Source organism: Ictalurus furcatus, chromosome 18, assembly GCF_023375685.1.
Source record: "Ictalurus furcatus strain D&B chromosome 18, Billie_1.0, whole genome shotgun sequence".
NCBI lineage: Eukaryota > Metazoa > Chordata > Actinopteri > Siluriformes > Ictaluridae > Ictalurus > Ictalurus furcatus.
The window spans coordinates 17,824,218-17,844,615 of NC_071272.1; the positions used below are offsets into that span (position 1 = coordinate 17,824,218).

General features: G+C 38.5%; 2 protein-coding genes across 3 annotated transcripts in view; one reads left to right on the forward strand and one right to left on the reverse strand.

Annotated features, from left to right (window-relative positions):
* arhgap42a (Rho GTPase activating protein 42a) overlaps window positions 1–11,856 on the reverse strand; it is a 51,274-nt gene extending 39,418 nt beyond the window's left edge. The window contains exons 1-3 of the mRNA XM_053648264.1: window positions 11,449–11,856; window positions 8,158–8,253; window positions 1,623–1,684 (exon numbers count right to left, since the gene is read on the reverse strand). Of these exons, the coding sequence (XP_053504239.1) occupies window positions 1,623–1,684; window positions 8,158–8,253; window positions 11,449–11,635 (345 nt within the window). The 5' untranslated portion in view covers window positions 11,636–11,856. The remainder of the gene's footprint in view (window positions 1–1,622; window positions 1,685–8,157; window positions 8,254–11,448) is intronic.
* Window positions 11,857–14,099: 2,243 nt separating this feature from the next.
* Window positions 14,100–20,056, forward strand: fbxo40.2 (F-box protein 40, tandem duplicate 2). 2 transcript variants are annotated; one of them, XM_053649577.1, is made up of 4 exons: window positions 14,100–14,626; window positions 14,816–14,852; window positions 16,989–18,872; window positions 19,576–20,056. In XM_053649577.1, the coding sequence occupies exons 2-4, from the start codon at window positions 14,850–14,852 to the stop codon at window positions 19,777–19,779; spliced, it is 2,091 nt and encodes a 696-aa protein (XP_053505552.1). In that variant the 5' UTR covers window positions 14,100–14,626; window positions 14,816–14,849; the 3' UTR covers window positions 19,780–20,056. The 2 variants fall into 2 exon arrangements, with proteins under 2 accessions (XP_053505552.1, XP_053505553.1); XM_053649578.1 differs by lacking the exon at window positions 14,100–14,626 and having other exon boundaries at window positions 14,815–14,852.
* Window positions 20,057–20,398: the final 342 nt, after the last annotated feature.

The window sequence follows — 20,398 nt, forward strand, 5'->3', positions numbered from 1 at the left end:
TTTCAGTATTTCAAAGCGAACAAGCTGTGTTCTGAGCTGAAGCACAATAAAAGCTAAAAGATACAGTTGAAGACAGAAAAATCCATTTCCACAATGAAAAACCCTTTATGAACATTTCATGTACATTAAATTACATTACATTAGGGACGTCTCAGCATTTATTAACCAAGATAAATAAGCCAAATCTGTGCTTGACAAGTGGGAGTTTTCACAATTCCTTATGACAACGAATCATTTTCCTTGTCTAACTATCGAGATTCTAAGTAACTGGAGACAGAACTTTTTTGTACTCCATGTAGATCATAAATCACTGAAATTGGTTGAGAAATGTAAATGTTACTGTACTTTTTTTATCAAGAACAATCACGGCTCTCTCATTTACTTGTATTTGTTTATAGGGCAGTCTTGCCCGGATCAATATGGTGGACACATTGACGTATCTCAGCAACGGGGCAAAGCAGCCAATTATTATTATTATTATTATTATTATTATTATTATTATTATTAATCTGAAAAAGTAGAAAAGTGTAGTTACCGGGCGTTTCCTGTATCTCCGTAGCTAGAGATCAAATTTTGGAAATGCTATGGTTAAACTGTAAGTACAGGCGAGTCTGTGAGATCACTGAATCACACCATAGTGGGTGGCTGTGGCTCTGGTGGTAGCGCGGGTTGTCCACTAATCGTAGTGTTGGCGGTTTGCTTCCACATGACTCCAAGTGTCCTTGGGCAAGAAACTGAACTCCAAGTTGCTCCTGATGGCAAGCCTTGCATAGCAGCTCTGCAACCATTGGTGTGTGAGTGTGTGTGAATGGGTGAATGAGAACCAGTGTAAAGGTTAATAGAACAGCTATATATAAAAAAAACTAAAACAAAAACAACAACAACAACAAAAATGTCATCTCTGAATGACAAATGGGGCAGTTCATGTGAGTGGATTTTCCCTCCAAACTAAAGCTTATAGATTGCGCAAACATATACTATTGTCTGGATTAATGCACCGTATTAGTCATTACCAACAGTCATCTTACAGTATGTATGGATGAATCATAGGCATGACACTTCCTCCAAATAGAAATATGTAGCAAGGGCTATTGTCCTTCACTTCAAGGTAGCTAATCTTATTTGTTCTTACTCACACTCCTTGGTTTATGTAATAGCAATAGTAATAATACTGTAACTGATGTCACACTAACCTACTTGGGCCACCTTTTTAAAGTTTTGATTAAAACTTAAAAAAAAAAAAAAAACAAGTGAGAAATTCCAAGGCATTCCACAGACATCATGACAGCTTGCTGATACGAGCAGTTTCCCATCTGTCCAAAAAAGAGTCCTGACCCAAAGCAAGCATCTGTTTGACCAATGCGTGTTTTCCATAACTCTCCTGCACTTGTTAGAATAGTTTGTAGTTTTTCCCTGAGGCACAGGAGCTATGTTTTAGTGTCAAATTCTAAATAATGCACAATTAGTGCTTTAAGTATTGAGAGATTTAAAAAAAAAGAAGCTAACGTTGAAATTGCAACACATGATCCATATTATCTGAGGGTCTAATTTAAGACAATATTTAAGTGAGATCAAATAATACAAGCAAGCAAACAAGCAAGGAAACATTAACATTTACTTACAAGTCGTCGTCGTTCCTCTTCAACTGTGTTTAATAGCTGAGAGAATTCCTTTAATGACTGAGCTGTGATAAAAGACAAAAACTTATTGTTCAGCTGTCACATACACAACTTATACAGCAAAGAAATGTATCTTCTAATTCTAATCTATCTTTTAGGACAATCATAACTATACTATAATAATACTGCTAGGAAGACATTATGTAAAAATATGCGACTGCACATTAACAAACAGCAGTATTATGTTATGAGTTGGGGGTTTGAGTTCTGTTCAGCCTGTTTAGTTTTCCTTTGTTTCTCTGGACATACACTCACCGCCCACTTTATTAGGAACACCTTTGATCATGGCATTGATGTTGGTACCAGAAGGGCTGGTTTGAGCATTTCATAAACTGCTGATCTCCTGGAAATTTCCCACACAACAGCCTCTAGAGGTTTACACAGAATTGTGTGAAAAAAAACCAAAAAAAAGCACTGAGTGACTGACAGTTCTATGTGTGGAAACGCCTCGTTCATAAGAGATTCGTCAGAGGAAAATGGCCAGGTTGGTTCGAGCTGCCAGGAAGGATATAGTAACTTATATAAGCAGTCTTTACAACCACGGTGAGAAGAAAAAAATCTCAGTATGCACAAAACATCAAACCTTGAGGTGGATGAGATACAACAGCAGAAGACCACATCAGGTTCCGCACCTGTCAGCGAAGAACAGGAATCTGAGGCTATCATGGGCACAGACTCACACAAACTCAGACCAGTCTGGTCATTCTCCTCTGATCTCTTTCATCAACAAGATGTTTCAGTCTGCAGACCCTCTGAACACAGGATGTTTTTTTTTTTGTTTGTTTTGTTTTTTGCACCATTCTGTGTAAACTCTACAGACTGTTGTGTGAGAAAATCCCAGGAGATCAGCAGTTTCTGAAATACTCCAACCAGCCCTTCTGGTACCAACATCAATGCCATGATCAAAGGTGCTCCTAATAAAGTGGGTGGTGAGTGTATATCCAGAGAAACAAAGGAAAACTAAACAGGCTGAACAGAACTCCAGAGATCACACTGTACTTTTTCTTCATTCTTATGTTTGATGTGAACATTAACTGAAGCTCTTGATCTGTATCTGCATGATTGTTTGCATGTGCTGCTGCCATGTGATTGGCTGACTGGATAACTGCAGGAATGTGCAGGTGTAATGAAGTGGAGAGTGAGTATATAAAAGACATTAAATCTGCCATTTTTCAGAGAATGTTGTGTTTACTTTTATTTGTTTCAAAACGGAAAAGAAGAAGTACATGCAAACAAGATGTTTAAAACAGTTAACAGGTTACTGAATGACCTGGATGTGTTTCAGCATCTACTGGGTAACTATTAGCAAGAATACAGCAGATTAAAGATTGACGTCAGTGCCTGATGCACTGCTAATATCAATCACTACATGCTTTTTAAACATAACAAGAGTGTGACAGTAAACGATCATGCCATGCCAGCTGAACTATCAGCAGGATTTTCCAGGAGGTGTGATTTAATAATATTTGAATCACCCAAAATTTATTTCTGCATGTGTTGATCCTATTTTATCATACCTTTTATGAAAACAGAACACATCATAACCACAGAACAGCCTGCTTGCATTTCCACTCTGAAATATAGAGCAGTGGGCATTTTTTTTTTCATACTTGGATTCATAAATATTTGATTTGTAAACTGGGTAGAAATAATTTTTCAAAAACCTCAATATTGAATTTTTGAAAAATTATTTTATGACTAAATGAATTCACTTCCTGTTCGAGTGTGTTTAAAGAAGAAGAAAAAACCCCATAAAAAGCCGTTTCCTTGTTCTCCCATTTGCATTTTGAGACAACTGAAGGAAACGTACAAGGAACTGAAACCTCCACACCCACTCAGAGACTTTCTGTAAGCCGAGGAGATTCACAATCAGTGGTGCATTGTTATGTGGACAACAATAAAACATGTCCACACATTACATAACATGAAGCACAGGTCCCTGGTGTGTAAAAAAAATGCATATCAGTCATAACATCCATCTGCTAAAGCAATTCATCCAAAAACACAGGGAAAAATATCAATCTTACTACTTCATTTTTAGTGAAATTTAGTGTAAATGATCAACCTACAAAAAAACCCCCAAAAACGGTAAAGCTAATAACAGGAAAGTGCTAAATCAGATCTAAAACCAATGAACATAGTCTCATGATAGAATTATTGACAGAGGCCACATGGATAACTTAAACCACACCACTTCATCTCAGGTCATTTATGTTGAGTGGTTTAGTGAGCTGTTTCAGATACATCACTTCCTGCATGAAATACACAACGTTTTCCTGTTTGGTGATAAGACCGGGTCTCACCGCACTAACATCCCCTGGTCCTAATTAATCTCTTGCTTTCAGCTCCTCCAAACATGCATCCCAAGGCTACACTTTCATGGTTATTAACACAGGCCCCTGAGTAAACAATCCTACATCCACAGCATGACATATTTCAGCTGCGTTAATGTGCGAGAGAAGCGTAAACACTAAGACAACAATGTTTGCTCAGATTTCAGGCTTTTCAAGCATCCATGAAAAATTAGCACATAGCAAAGATATGAATAAGAATGAGGTTGCGCATTTGGAGTAGTGATATATGAACTGATGGTTGATGTTATGTGCTAGTGACCAGAACGCTGTGAGTTCAAATCCCAGAACTGCTAGAGAACCATGGCTTGGCCCTTAACAAAATACTCCATCTACTTTAGCTATAGGATATGTGCGATTATCATGGGTGTGAATTTCAAAATGTTTCCCTGATAACAACAGTAAACTTTGTACTTATAATGAAGGCTAAGGCTGCTTTCATACTAGATACTAGGCATTTTGCATGTAAACCTATGGGTTTTCTGGTCACAGTGGAGTTTCAAACTAGTGGAATGTTTAATTTTTTAGAATAGTGCAGAATGACATCAAACACTTTATTATCTCCTGACCAATCAAAGTGCTGCTTCAATGCAACCGGGAAAAACAAACATATATGACTGAAAAAATCTGTCTACTTTGTGAGCAAATATAACGATACAGTATGTACGACAAAAAGATTTTACTGCCAATACTCAAAGCCTGCAATGTAACACTCCATTTTAAGCGTAGCTGCATACAGTCAAGTCAAGCAGCTCCTCTTACACATCATTCTCTTGAGTTAACTCGTATGTTATACCAATCTTTATTTCATCTTTCTTACTGATAATAATAAATCTAATCTAGATAGCAAGCTATCTAGTAAGAGGATTGCTTTAGTAATAGTGTAAGCATCATGTATCGATCCATTTTCCATACCGCTGAAGCCTATCCCGGGGAACTCAGGGTGTCAACCCATCGCAGGGCACAACTGCACACACATTTATACACTATGGACAATCTGCAAATGCCAGTCAGCCTACAGTGCATGTCTTTGGACTGGGGGAGGAAACTAGATTACCCAGAGGAAACCCCCGAAGCACGGGAGACCATGCATGCTTCAGGCACACAGGAAGGAGGTGGGGCTTGAACCCCCATCCCTGCAGGTATGAGGCAAACATGCTGACATCTACGCCGGGGTGCCCCCTGTGTAAGCATAATATGAGTGGAAAAAATGAACGAATGAATGAATGAATGCCCCGCAATGAACTGGCATCCTATCCAGGGTGAATTCCGGCCTTGTGCTCGGCGTTCCCGGGATAGACTCCTGATCCACTATAATCCTGGCGCTTTCTGAAGAAAAATGAATGAATGAGACCCCCCAATATGTATAATCACATGTTGTGCCTCAGTGTACAGCTTAGATAAAGCATACACACCCAGAACTGGTGCACTGTACTGCTCCAGTGTTAGAAAGTTGAATGAAATTCCATAAGAACAGCTTCTCTCATGCTTGTTTCATCGTAACACCATTTTTGTTAGTGTGTAACTGGTGTTTACATTCAACAGCTACCCTCAGACTTACATTAAATCCACATTTAGGGTAAACTGGTTTTCGGTTCCTCATGCACAGAAATGTATTGGAATTTGTGGTACTGAAACAGCTGCAGATGTGGTGAATGAAGATTATGTTAAATTATGGTAAATGTTTAGCTAGCAAATAAATGCATTAATGAACACAGTCACTACAGCTACATGTAGCCATGACATGTTTGGCTTTAGCTGTAAAATGTTAAACATGTGATTTAATTCCGTATTACAGTTTGCGATATATCTACTTCATGCACTCTTGAATAAATTAACTGTCTAAACAGCCAGATGGTGTTATTACAGGTGCACTTTTTATTTACACTGATGGGGTTTGCTGTTATCAGAAAATAATCAAAGACTGCTACGATGTGGCCCGACGGGGTTACTCTTACCAACCCAAAGTTAATTATTTTCCTATAACGGCATGTCCCAAAGTGTTTTACTGCTTTTACACTACAGCAAGAACCTTTTTTTTATTCATTAAAGAATGACACATTATACTTTTTATCCATTTACAGTTATGTTTAGTGTTTGTGAAACAAGATAGATCCAGTATAAACTGTGGTTCCCTCACCAGCCTAATTTCTTTCTCTTTAAGGTAATAAGAATAAGTGCAGCTTGGCATGTGACCAAGAATCCACAAAGCTCAAACTCTTCTGATTTTTTTTCTGCATCAGAACACTTAAAGGAACAGCTTTACTTGAAGCACTGTCTCCTCACAGAAAACCTCACAATATCAACATTTACACACGTCTTTAAGAAAAAAAAATCTATTTAAGTAGCTCTCATGTATGTTGTTATTATATACATGATTATGTATTAGAGTGTGTATTATGTATATCAGTCCTTCCAGGATTTTCGCAGAAATTAACGCAAAATCAAGCAACCTACGCAATATTCGGAGAAACTTGCAATTTTTCAAAACTGACACAGATTTTACGCAGATTTGGGCCAAGACGCATGAAGTGGCATCATCAGGACGCGCATTCAGTCAAACCCCTCTTCGATTCACGTGAATCAAAAATGAATACAGCTAAAAGGTCTCATTTAACAACAAACATCACTGTGAAAGACAATTTCGTAGTTTTCTGCAAAAAAAAAGCACAAAAACGCCACAAGTTTCATCGCAAATTTAAAAAAAAAAGCGTTTACATTTTTGTTTACGTTTACATTTATTCATTTAGCAGACACTTTTATCCAAAACGACTTTTAAATTTACAGCCAGAACTACTGTCAGAGCTGTTGATATAGAAAATAACACCTTCTGAACAATCCGAAACAAGAATTCAACAGCACTGTGCTATAATATGTATTAATCTATTCATGTTATCACTAACCCACCCACATTAACACTCTTTTTGGTCATTGGTTCCTTGTTTTTATCTTCTTTATACTGTATATGCTGCAGTTTTCCCCTTGTTTGTAAGGTTCACACAAAATGTGTTATTTTTTCCCCCCTTTCAACATAAGAAGACATTATAAAGTTGCCGTTCAGTTGTCAGGCAACTGTGAAATGTGGACCACGAAACCACGGACAACTCTTCACTGTTATTTTACCAGGAATGAGGCTTGTAATTCAGTTAGCTAATACACAGGTGTACATAACTCTTTTATACGGACAGTGTAAAGATCCAGTGACTGTGGTAACAAGGTAAAAATATTGGCAATATTCATATTTTCCTCAGATATACTGGTAAATTCGTAATACAAAACTCTGTATGCCTACAATTACACTGCAATTACATTTATTCACTATTTGCTAATCAAACTTCCATGCATTATAAAAGACTATGCTTTTTTACATGGTATCTTTTTTTTTTCCTATATTGATATGTCTAGACTGTACCTGCCTGTTTGTTTTAACCAGCCCTATATTTTGGCTAAAACTCTCTGACTATCCTTGTTAAACAGATTGTCAGTTTGTCCACTTCACTGCTGCATATTAAAGGAGAAGTGCTTTGATTAATTTTTTTTATAGAGCATTGTTTCAAAATTTGACACCCCCAGGATATTAAATAGCAGGCAACACATTGTTCCTTTGGGATGAAAAGACATCACTGTTTGACACAGAATAACGCCGAGACTGGTGTGTGGTGGTGCTAGCGGCAGCACCAATGGACAGGATTGTTTTCAGATGTGTGTCAGACAGAGCGGGTCTGCGACAGCATTGGTTCAGAATGAGAACATGGAAATGAAGTAACAGCAGCGACCACAGCAAAATCCCTCAGAGCTCAGATGCCACTTATACCGTTTAATTAAGTGTTAATTCTATTTGCAGGAACTCGAACTGAATTAACACCTACAGGGTCAATTTAAGTCCAGCTGGTTTGAAATGAACACTGTAACCCTGGTTAACACTGGGGATTTTGCCACGAGAGTACTTTTCTTTTTTTTTGTCAATGTGGGTGGTTTCAATATGGAAACTGTAATAAATATCACATGTATAGTGCTTTCAGCATCATCTGATTATCTGATTCATCTCCTTGGTGGAAAGCCATACAGATCATCCCAGCTACGAGAACTGGGTGAAATCCCACACAAATTGGTGGTTAGTCACTTACCAATGTTAATCTCATCATCGGTTTCTGCGTCGCCGATGCATTCGAACTGAAAATCCTGAAGAGACTGTGAAAACTTCTGCACAGCTGCAGAAAGATCTGCGAAAAAAGAGACATTTCTGTATCAGTGTATCTGTCATCATAGCCGTTTGTCTAGCTATATTCTAACAGTAAAACATTCCTATAAACTAAAAAAATACAATGATATTCATGCATAGCACTAATAACAGCTTTTGGATGGGAAAAGTGGAACTGACACGAGTGGAACCTGATACGGTCTTCTGCTGTTGTGGCCCAAGATTCTGCACACTGTACTGTCTGAGATGCTTTTCTGCACACCATCGTTGTAAAGAGTGATTATTATTGTTACCTCTAGCCTTCCTGTCAGCTCAGACCAGTCTGGCCATTCTCCTCAGACCTCTCTCATTTCCACCTCAGTGTTTTTCATTTTTCCACACCATTCTGTGTAAAACCCTAGAGACTTCCCCATTTGTTTGTTAAGCAGGCACTTGAGTAGGAGCCACGTTGCCATGGCACAGAACAGCGAACAGAGCAGTATGGGCAAAGAATGAAAGAAGACAGTGTGAGAGAATGAAAAAAGGAAAAAGGAATCACACCAGAAGATGCATCAAATTTATATGTGAGAATATTTAAAGAAATATGGAGAGACCCGATCATTCAAAACAGGTAATGTGTCCTGATTAGACACATTCGTATTTGAGATACAAATGAAAATCACAATACTGTTCACTGTACATTGCGAAACTCCAAAATATCTTAACATAAAAATGTCTTTAAATTAAGGGCAGGATATTTTGCCATATACTAGAGATAGCTCTGCTGACGTATAATGCGTTTAATGAAGAGGTGCGATCAGTGAAAGAGTCGTACTAGGTGCAGTTAGATGTTAGCTGCTGATTTCTATTAGCTCGGTATGTATACCTCGAAACGAGACTGTCAGCACAGCTGTTTTTAAGATGTACTTAATAATTTGTTTACATTCTTGACGTAGTTTCATTTTGTTCGGGTTTTCCTTAAACGTCTTAAAAGGAAATGCAGTTCGGATAAGTTAAGCTTTTCCTGTGTAAACCTGTGAGCACATTGACTTTTACATAACTGAAATAAAGCAGACAAGGACAGGATCAAAAATACATAACAGTAACTTAACAACTGAGAATTTATTTAAAGTACACCAAATATTTTATGTTCATTTAAATGATGAACTATGAAGAACATTATCCCATGGCACTGCTGAATTCTCAAATCTGATTGGCCAGAAGGTGATTAAACAGCAGGTCCGATGATACTTAATATGGTGAAGTTTTCTATCCAGAGATGCTTATTTAACATTTAAATAAGGAGTTTCCGATGTCAGCTCCTTGTAATAGTCCGAGTAAGAGTTAAAGCTTCTTTAGGATAGAAGAATTTGCAGTTTCCTGGTAACACGACAAGCTGCATTATTTTTGTCTTATCTTCAAGAGAGAGGAAAAAAAGGGGTACCTGGTGAAAGAGTACCTGTCTATCACTGCTATAACGTAAGTGATAACAGGAACTTGTCTGATAAATTGCTTCCTTGTTACCATGATGAATAACATTAGATAAACAATGTAATCGTGTTTTATTCCTTACTTAATGAAAATTGATTTACAAAACCATTTCTTATGGTCTGATTGTAGGTGTGTGCCTGTTTGTGCCTTTTATGCCTGTCATGCCCAGACATTTGATGCCTGTAAACACCTTATTCAGAAAATCTACTGAAAGGAGATATATGTGCATTCTCAGTCCATAAGGAATTGTGGGTGCTAACAGATACTTAGCTGTAGACTAGGTATTTAAAAATGGCAACTGAGGCGTATTTACAACAACCACGTATACAGGAATATTCCGATGCCTGTACACATATAAATATCGTAATCGCAATATGGCTGCAACCCGGATACAGATCTTAAACAGAATTTGAACGTAATAGTTATCACATTCGCCTCACATGCGAAAGGTCACTGGTTTGAAACTGGACGGAAATACCAGCGAACTCTACAGGAAAATGTCAGGATATTTGACCATGATCTGAATCTCAACAGAAAGTTGGTCATGCAGCAAGACAACGACCCTAAGCACACAAGTCGTTCTACCAAAGAATGGTTAAAGAAGAATAAAGTTAATGAGTGGCCAAGTCAAAGTCCTGACCTTACTCCAATAGAAATGTTGTGGAAGGACCTGAAGCAAGCAGTTCATGTGAGGAAACCCACCAACATCCCAGAGTTGAAGCTGTTCTGTACTGAGGAACGGACAAAAATTCCTCCAAGCCGATGTGCAGGACTGATCAACAGTTACCCCAAATGTTTAGTTATAGTTATTGCTGTACAAGGGGGTCACACCAGATACTGAAATCAAAGGTTCACATACTTTTGCCACTCACAGATATGTAATATTGGATCATTTTCCTCAATAAATAAATGACCAAGTATAATATTTTTTAAATTGGGTTCTCTTCATCTACGCGTAGGACTTGTGTGAAAATCCGATGATGTTTTAGGTCATATTTATGTACCACTGTATATATACCTCCAGCAATGATGCTACATGTCTGCCTTGCTGGAAAAAAAAAAAAAAACCCAATACAAACCCTCATACAATTTGTAATGGTTTTAATGGTTATACCAGGAATTGCATTGGTTTTAATGGAAACTGTAATGGTCCATCTGGGTCTCTCTCTCGTGGTAATTTGTTGCCTATTACTGGTGGCATGTTATGTCTAATGGTTACCATTAAGGACCAATAATGGTTTTAATGGTTAGCTGATGATTTGTAATGTTATTTGTAGTGGAAACCATTAGACTTTCTGTGATGGTTTCTATTGTTTTATTCAGCAGGTTGGGGGCAAGGAAGGTTCATGTTCCAATCAAATAATAAGGAAATGAATTGAAACATATTGTCACTTAATTCCAGCAAAAGTGCATCAAGAATATTCGCATGAACTTTTCCCATGCCAGATAGTTTGCAAAACCATTACATCAACTCTGTAAAAAAAAAAAAAAAAAAAAAAAAAAAGGGGTCTTTCGTTAAAATCACTGCTTTCACACAACTACGTATTGTAGTTTTCACTGCACGAATAATGTAATGCTTCTTTTTTTAAAAAAATAATAATAATAATAATAAAAACTAAAACTAAAACTAAAACTTTTTCATTGTAAAAATGATCTCATTCATTGTTTAAATAACATCTGTATCCCGTTACGGTTTATATAGAAACCTACAACTTTATGTTATTGATAGATCCAGTGTTGAACCTACTTTTCAGAGCGCTGATCAGCATGTTGCCATCCTTAATCAGCTCCTTTATGAACTTATTGGTGCGATCCAGCTCAATTTCGTGACATTTCAACCGATCTCTGAAGTCGGGACTGTCCAAAAAAGAGTCGCTGAATTCCAGAGCTGGTAATCCCATTGTATTAAACTGCAGCCGAGAAGGAAAACGCATCAAAAAAAGACGAAACACTCTTATTCGGTTTGGTAGAGTCCCACTTTTTTTTTTCTTCTCTCGTCAATTCCCGTTTTTTTTTCTTTCCCCCCTTACGATTTACAGTTACCTTTCCAACTCTTGGAACGCCGTATCCAGAAAGCCTACTTCCGGCATGTTGTTTCCCCACTCCATCACTAGGAGACGTTATTTTCTTTCACCGACTCGTATTCCGACTAACCCCACCTCCTGTGATTATGATTGGCTCACAGCACTCTGGCGTCCCCTTTTCGATTGGTTAGCAGCTTATACATCCAAGCACTCTGACGGAGTGAGTATGAAGCGCTAGCCAATCCTAGTGCAGGATCTGGGATTCGCCTAGAAACGGGTGGGAAAAGCAAAAGAGAAATGATAGTGGTAAGAGAGCAGCAGGGACTCCTACTGGTCTGCTTCCAATACATCAAGGACGTATAAAGAAGGTTATCTGTGATGAAAATCACACGAAGAAAAAGTGTTATTATAGCTATTTAATGAATGTAAAATTATTTGACAGGAACGTAGGTCCTGTTTATTAGGATATGGTTTTTTTTTCTTTTTGTGAGAGATTATGGACAATCAAATAACAAGAGCTTCTTACATATCCACAGTACTGGAAATAAAGTAAATGTTGTTTATGATTATTGTGGTAGCAGTACTTTGGTTTTCTTTATAATTAAGAGTTATTTACTTCCTACAACCATTTTAATGGTTATCCCTTAGAGGGATGTTGTTGTTATCCATCCATTTTCCATATCACTTATCCTACACAGAGTCGTTGGGGAGCCTGGAGCCTATCCCAGGGAACTTGAGACACAAGGCAGGGGATACTCTGGACGGGGTGCTAACCCATCACAGGGCACAATCACACACGTTCACACACTATGGACAATTTGGATATGCCAGTTAGCCTACAGTGCATGTCTTTGATCTGGGGGAGGAAACCCCCGCAACACGGGGAGAACACGCAAACTCTGCACACACAGGGCCCCGGTGGGAATTGAACCCCCAACCCTGGAGGTGTGAGGTGAACATGCTAACCACTAAGCCACCCTTCCCAGAAACCAGAGTACCAGGAGGAAACCCCTGAAGCAGGGGGAGAACATACAAACACCACACACACAGAGGCGTGATTCAAACCCCCAACCCCGGCCTTGCGAGGAAAACGTGCTAACCACTAAGCTGCCATGCTCCACCTTCGTCTTCTTCTTCTTCTTCCTCTTCTTCTTCTTATTATTAGTAGTAGTAGCAGTAGTAGTAGTAGTAGCAGTAGTTGTAGTAGTAGTAGTAGTAGTAATCATAGTAGTAGTAGTTGTAGTAGCAGCAGCAGCAGTAATAGTAGTAGTAGTAGAAGTAGTAGTAGTAGTAATAGTAGAAGTAATACTAGTAGTAGTAGAACTAGTAAAACAGCAGTAGTAGTAGAACTAGTAATAATAGTAGTAGTAGCAGTAGTACTAAAAGTAGTAGTAGTTGTATTAGTAGCAGCAGCAGCAGTAATAGTAGTAATAGTAGAAGTAATACTACTAGTAGTAGCAGTAGTAGTAAAAGTAGTAGTAGTTGTATTTGTAGCAGCAGCAGCAGTAATAGTAGTAATAGTAGTAGTAGTAGTAGTAGTAGTAATAGTAGAAGTAATACTAGTAGTAGTAGCAGTAGTAGTAAAAGTAGTAGTAGTTGTATTAGTAGCAGCAGCAGCAGCAATAATAGTAGTAATAGTAGAAGTAGTAGTAGTAGAAGTAGTAGCAGCAGTAGTAATAGTAGTAGTAGTAGTAGCAGTAGTAGTAATACTAGTAATAGTAGACGTAGTCGTAGTAATAATATAGTAATAGCAGTAGTAGTACTAGTAGTAGTAGTAGTACTAGTAGTAGTAATACTAGTAATAGCAGCAGTAGTAGTAGCAGTAGTAGTAACAGTAGTAGTAGTAGTAGTAGTAGTAATACTAGTAATAGCAGTAGTAGTAGCAGTAGTAGTAGAGGAGTAGTAGTAGTATATCTGAAGTTAGTATCATAAGAAAATCCTACAAGGGATCAGGGTAATTGGATTGTTTGGATTTCCTTTGATCTCATACAAATTCAATTATATGAAAAGGTATAAACATTAACCCGAACCCCAACCCTAAACTTTATTTCAGTTAAGCTTCATTTGCTTTGTTGAACATAATTAATGTATTTGTTTGACAATTTTGAAATGTGAGACCATGTTGCATATTTACACTCTTCAAAGTTCATCAAGGGTTCTATTAATTGGTTAGTGGTTCTAACTTTCCAAAATTTCCTATATTTCCACTTAGAACCTTTGAGCATGACTCTTGATGGCAAATGACAAATGACAAATGATAGTGAACTGCACCTTTAAAAATGAATGTACTTAACTGGAGATTAAGAACCACTCATGTACATTGATAAGCATTTACAGCGAAGCTTTAAATGTATACCACATGCACCTTTCCAGGTAAAAGACAATAAAAGTACAAAAAAGTACAATTGAGAGTACCTCCACAGTAACAAGGAAAAAATTAATAGTATAGGACCATTTTACTTCTAAGTGTAGTGTTCTATATAGAACCTCTTCGTTAGTGTACTTTGAATGACTCTTTCATAAACTTAGAGGATGGACTGCCATCTAGAGGACTAGTTACAGATAATTCACTTCCAAACTGCAGGAGCTTAATAATTCTAGCCGGATATTACCTCATCGGAGGGGGTAAAAAAAAAATATATATCAAAAAACAAAACTAAAAAAACACCCAAACAAACAAACAAACAAAACAAAAAAAACACAAAAAACAATAAACCACTGCCCAATGTTATACCTGATAGAAAAGATCTGACCAATCAAATACAATTATATATGTCATGAGACTGTGACATTCAGCGATCATGTAACATGGTATAAGCAGTACAGACTATTTTTAACTTGACCCTCAGTCCTGCAGATGGTAAGCACTGTGGAGAGTTCGGTTAGTTAACATTTTTTAAGGTAAGTTATCTCTTCTCACATATCTGGTAGAGATCTGTCTTCATTCATCTCCACATTACTAGGCACATTGTAAGAATTACTTTAAATGTGTACTTTTGGTTACTGCTCATAAATTATGCCAGTAGTCAGGATAAACAGTCAAACAGATGTACAAATGTTTCCTGTACTAAAAATGTCCTCTGTTTCAAGGAACTGCAGAGAATCATTTGTCACAGAGGCACAGATGGTATGTTTATTTTGTTTCCTTTCTGGTACAGAGCCCATGTTTGTGTCTAGACAAATTGACGTTAGAATTGATCCTGTTACGTTTAGAGATATGACTCATGGCAAACGTCAACCAAAAATTGTTTTGAAGTCTATAAAATTAACCACTTTAATGTTGATTATAATAACTAATTACAACCCCAATTCTGAAAAAGTTGGGACAGTATGGAAAATGCTAATAAAAACAAAGAGGAGTGATTTGTAAATGTACTTTGACTTGTAGCGTATTTAAACAAAAAACGTATAAAAACAAGGTATTTGATGTTTTACTTAAACAACTGCATAGTTTTTTGAAGATAAACATTTACTTTGAAACTGATGCATGCAACACATTCCAAAAAAGTTGGGACAGGGGCAATTTAGAACTGATAGCGATGTGACAAGTTGAAATAAGAAGGTGATGTGAAACAGGCGAGGCAATTGTCTAATCATAGTATATAAGGAGCCTCCAAAAAGGCCTAGTTCTTCAAGAGCAAGGATGGGTCAAGGCTCACCAATCTGCCAACAGATGCATCAGTGAATAATCCAACACTTTGAGAACAACATTCCCCAAAGACAAATCAGTAGGATTTTGGACATTTCACCTTCTACAGTGCACAATATAATTAGAAGATTCAAGGAATCCGGTCAAATCTCGGTGCGTAAAGGGCAAGACCAAAAACCACTTCTGAATGCGCATGAGCTCTGATCCCTCAGACGTCACTGTCTTAAAAACAGTCATGAGTCTGTAATGGATATCCTGACCTGGGCTGGGGAATGCTAAAGCTTTGTCAGTCAGCAATATTCGCCACTGCATCCACAGATGCAAGTTAAGGCTTTACTATGCAAAGCAGAAGCCATACATCAACACTGTCCAGAAGCGCCACCGATTTCTCTGGGCTCAGTCTCATCTGAGATGGACAGTAGCACAGTGGAATCGTGTTTTCTGTACTGTCCCAGTTGTTTTCTGTACTGTTTCGGAGGCTTTTTTGGGGCTGTACATGGCCAGTGGTAGCTCAGTGATTAAGCTGTTGGATTACTGCTCATAAGGTTGTGAGTTCAATGCCCAACACTGCCAAGCTACTACTGCTGGGCCCTTGAGAAAAACCCTTAACCCTCATATACTCAGTTGTATAAATATGAGTTGCTCTGGATAAGGGTGTCTTCCAAATTTCCAACAAATATGAATAAGAAATTGCTTAATGTGAAGGTTTCACAAAAAAATTCCTTAAGGCAAACACAGCAATTTACTGTATTTTGCTCATTTTGTGCACTAAAAAGGTTTAATTATGAAAAAATATTATTATTATTATTATTATTATTATTATTATTATTATTATTATTTATAATATATTATAAGAAAACACTTACTCAAAGTTTAAGGTAATAACTTTACTGATATTTCTGATATGTAATGAATGAAACACTTAGGAGTGTGCTGTTATAGGAAAATAATCAACAATGGGGTAGTGTGATGTGGCCCAACATGTAGCTGTTACCACCCCGATGTAGATTATATTTTTTTTATGATGTCATGTTTAATGTTGGACAACGTCCACAAAACAAGTTAATTCCTGTTATCATTTATTTTTACAGAATTTATAAACAGTCATTCCCTTACTAGCCTCACTTTTTTCTCTGTCTTAAAATTAAATAAGACAAATGTTACATTGTCATGTTACAGAGAAACCGGAAAATACAGTCCTCTGCCCTGAAGACTTTCCCATTCCCGAACATATTCACTATTACAAAGCACTGATACTGGAGACTCCTTCCATAAATGTTGAATAAATGATTCCGCAGAGAAATCATCAGCATATCATTGACTGCATGTTTTTCCTTTTTTTTAGGGTACGATTATACAAATCCATACAAATCCAATAATCCCAATGTATTACTATAGAAACCATAATGCATTGAAATGAGTGCATTAATATAAACCCCTTGCCTTTCAGCTGCACTAGTGTGAGAGTCGCAGTTATCAAAAACTAATCAACACCTGACCAAACAGATTTTAGAATTAAATAGTGCTATTGGCATAAAAAGTATGTAAGTCTGAGTCTGAGTTATCAGTGATGTTCTAATTTGTTTTTTCTTCTGCAATGTTTTGCCATTTCAGAGCAGATATAGGAGGTCAACGGCAGCATCAGGCAAGGGGCTACACAGGCACTGTGAGAGCTGCCACAGAAAATATTGCAACGCTCCCATAGAGATCTCTGTGTCATGCATGATCATCAACTGCCGCTTACTGTGTGGTGCCTCCTTTCACATGTGCAAAGAGGAAGAACACATACTGCTATGTCCTAATGAGAAGGTGCCCTGCATCAACGCCAGCAATGGCTGCCCTTTCACCATGTGTCGCTCGAAGCTGGCCAAACACCTGAAAGTATGTCCTGCTAGCGTGTTGGTCTGCTCAATGGAGTGGAACCGTTGGCCCACTGAGGACATAAAGGCACCTTTATTTAGCAACCTCATGAAGAACATCCATGAGCATCAAGCTCTGGACCTGTCCATGGCTCTCAGAGATCAGAAGCAACTATGCAGAAGGCTGAAAATGAGAAGCTTCTTTCCTCATTTGACAGAGGAACCAGATGAACCTATTCCAATAGAAGCAGAAGATGAGGCAGCAGGGGGTGACTTTTTGGTTAATGGAAACCATGTGAATTGCATGGGAGGTAAGGCCTCAATAAATGGTCCTTTTAACATCCAGGTGGAGGAGTCTGTTGAGGAAGATCTCACTGTGGACAAAGAGAAATACGACCTATACGAGAAGATGTTTAGCAAGGAAAGAGGAGGCTGCAAGCAGGCTCAGGAAGAAGAATCAAAAACAGGAGTTCAAAAAGACAAGAATGAACCAACTAAAGGTTCGATTAACCCATCTATCCCTAATCAACAAGGAACTGTTAAAGCAACAGTGGAAGATAGACATGGAGCAGAGTCTGTCCAATCAGACATCTCTAAAACTGGCTTTGCTCCTTGGCAAGAAGGAGTTCTGGAAAGACTTAGTCAAGAAGTAAATCCAAGAGAGTACAACATGTATTTAGTACACCATGGACGCATGCTGATCTCCTTTGGCCAGATTAAAGCTTGCACTCCCAGAGAGAAAGATTTTGTTTACGGAAACCTGGAACCAATACCAGTTCAAACCCTTCATACTTTTAATGTTCCCATCAGTTACAGGCACAAACGCATCCATCAGAAAGATTCTGCTGCCCGAGTGCGCACTGAGCACAAGAGCGTGGACACCTCTGATTTGGGTTTATCTACAGAGGAGGTCACTCATAAGATGGATGAGATGTTTGCAACTTTGCTATGTGCTGCTGAACTGGAGATTAGAGGACACAAGATCAGTGAATCTGTGGCCACAGATGGACTTTATATTGATATTGCAACTCAGACATATGACTTTCTCACAGCTCCATTTGAGTACAATGCCACTCTGGCTGATATTACAGAGGACAGGGATTTAAAACTTTATCTCCAGATTGATACAGAGAGCGTGACACTTAGACACAACAAATCCACTTCGGCGTTCACATTTATGTGTGAACATTTCTTCAGAAGGGATGAGTTTGCATCTCACTTTAAAAACGTCCACTCAGATATCCAGTCTTGTTTGGATGGCTGGTTTGAGCAGAGATGTCCTCTGGCTTATCTGGGCTGCACCTTCATCCAGAACCGACTCCAGCCCTCCACTCACAGAGCTACAGTCTGCTTTAACAAGGACCTCAGCATCTTCACACTCAGACCTGATATTGCCACATCACTCATTGCTGATTCCCAAACGCAAGTTGGATATGAGGATTCTCTCAGTAATCTTCCTTTTGAGGTGCTGCGTCAGATCGCCAGGTACCTGGATAGCTTCTCTCTTTCCCAGCTGGCTCTGGTGTCCCGACTTTTCCGAGATGTTAGTGCCACGTTCCTGCACGAGAGAGGAATGGTCAGCTTGAAGTGGAGGAAAAAACTATACTCTCATGGTCAAGCCAAGTGGAAATCATCTGTCGTAAGTATTTTTACGATGGACGCTGTTGTAGAACATACATTACTAAAGGAAATGCACTAGACAAATGCATAACATAAACATAAACAGCTTGCATTCTTTTTAATGTCTGTCTTTAAAAATTTGGCAGATGTTAGTTGAAGCTAGCTGTTTTGAATCCCAACCAAAGCTGCACCCTCAAACACATGGGCTAGACTTGAGTTTTTTGAGATGGGCCACACTGCAAAACCAAAAGTCCAGGGGGTAGAACAGGACCTGATCCAACTCCTCTTATAAGCCTAACCCCTAACCCTAACCCACACAACACTGAAAAATACTAAACACACGTATCCAGCCTGAACCAAGTTGTTTCCAACCCCTGGACTTTTGGCTTGATTTCACCTAGGAAGGAGGAACTGGATCAGTTCTGACTCCACCCCACTGACTTTTTGTTATGCCGCAAGGGGGGCCTGATTGACAGGCATGTAGACATGCCTCCTTGTTCTGATTAGTTGGATTTTGGTGGTCTACATCCACATTAGATCAATATCGGGAGTTGGCCAATACTCAAAGGTCTGATGTCAGTATCATATCAAAATGTAAAAATGGGCATAGTTATACATGTTAGATATATATATATATTAGTGATGATTAATAATTGCATTTGAATAGTGATTATTTTATTCTCAATGTTTTTCCTTTCTTTTTCTCACTCATTCTCTTTAAGGTTTGGGAGTTCAGCAGTCTGTTCAGCAAAGTGGACACTTGGTGTATTGGTGACACACTTTCCATGGCTGAGCACCTTAAACATTGTCCATTTTACCAAACAGAACCCAAAACCAAGCCTTTTCCACTGGCCAGCTTATGGAAAAAAAATGAAGATTCAAAGGATCGGAAAAGTCTAGTCAGACAATTTATTGGGCGGAGCTAACATTAACATGATTACTAGCTTGATTGGGGCGCACGGTGGCTTAGTGGTTAGCACGTTTGCCTCACACCGCCAGGGTTGGTGGTTCAATTCCCACCGCTGTGTGTGTGGACTTTGCATGTTCTCCCCGTGCTGCGGGGGTTTCCTCTGGGTACTCCGGTTTCCTCCCCCAGTCCAAAGACATGCATGGTAGGCTGATTGGCATGTCCAAAGTGTCCATAGTGTATGAATGGGTGTGTGAATGTGTATGTGATTGTGCCCTGCGATGGATAGGCACCCTGTCCAGAGTGTACCCCACCTTGTGCCCCATGCTCCCCATAAGCGGTATAGAAGATGGATGGACTAGCTTGATTGTTGTGTCATTTTTACAAGTGCAGTTATTACACTAAAAAAAGAACATGAAAGCGTAGAGATCACAAGGACATTTTTTAGGATAAATGTTGACAGTGATCTTTTGTATCAGACTGAAATGTACTGTTTCCTAAACTGTAATGAGGGCTATGTTTCAGTAAAATAGAAATGGAAGGATTATTGAGATTAAAAGATTGCATCTCATCTCACTTCACAGGCTCCTTGGAAATGCTTGATCAAGATTAACCACTGGAAGTTCGCCTACCAATGC

Coding starts and splice junctions, on each gene's coding strand:
- fbxo40.2 (XM_053649577.1), top strand. Junction 18,873..19,575: donor CCAAGTGGAAATCATCTGTC/GTAAGTATTTTT, acceptor ATTCTCTTTAAG/GTTTGGGAGTTCAGCAGTCT.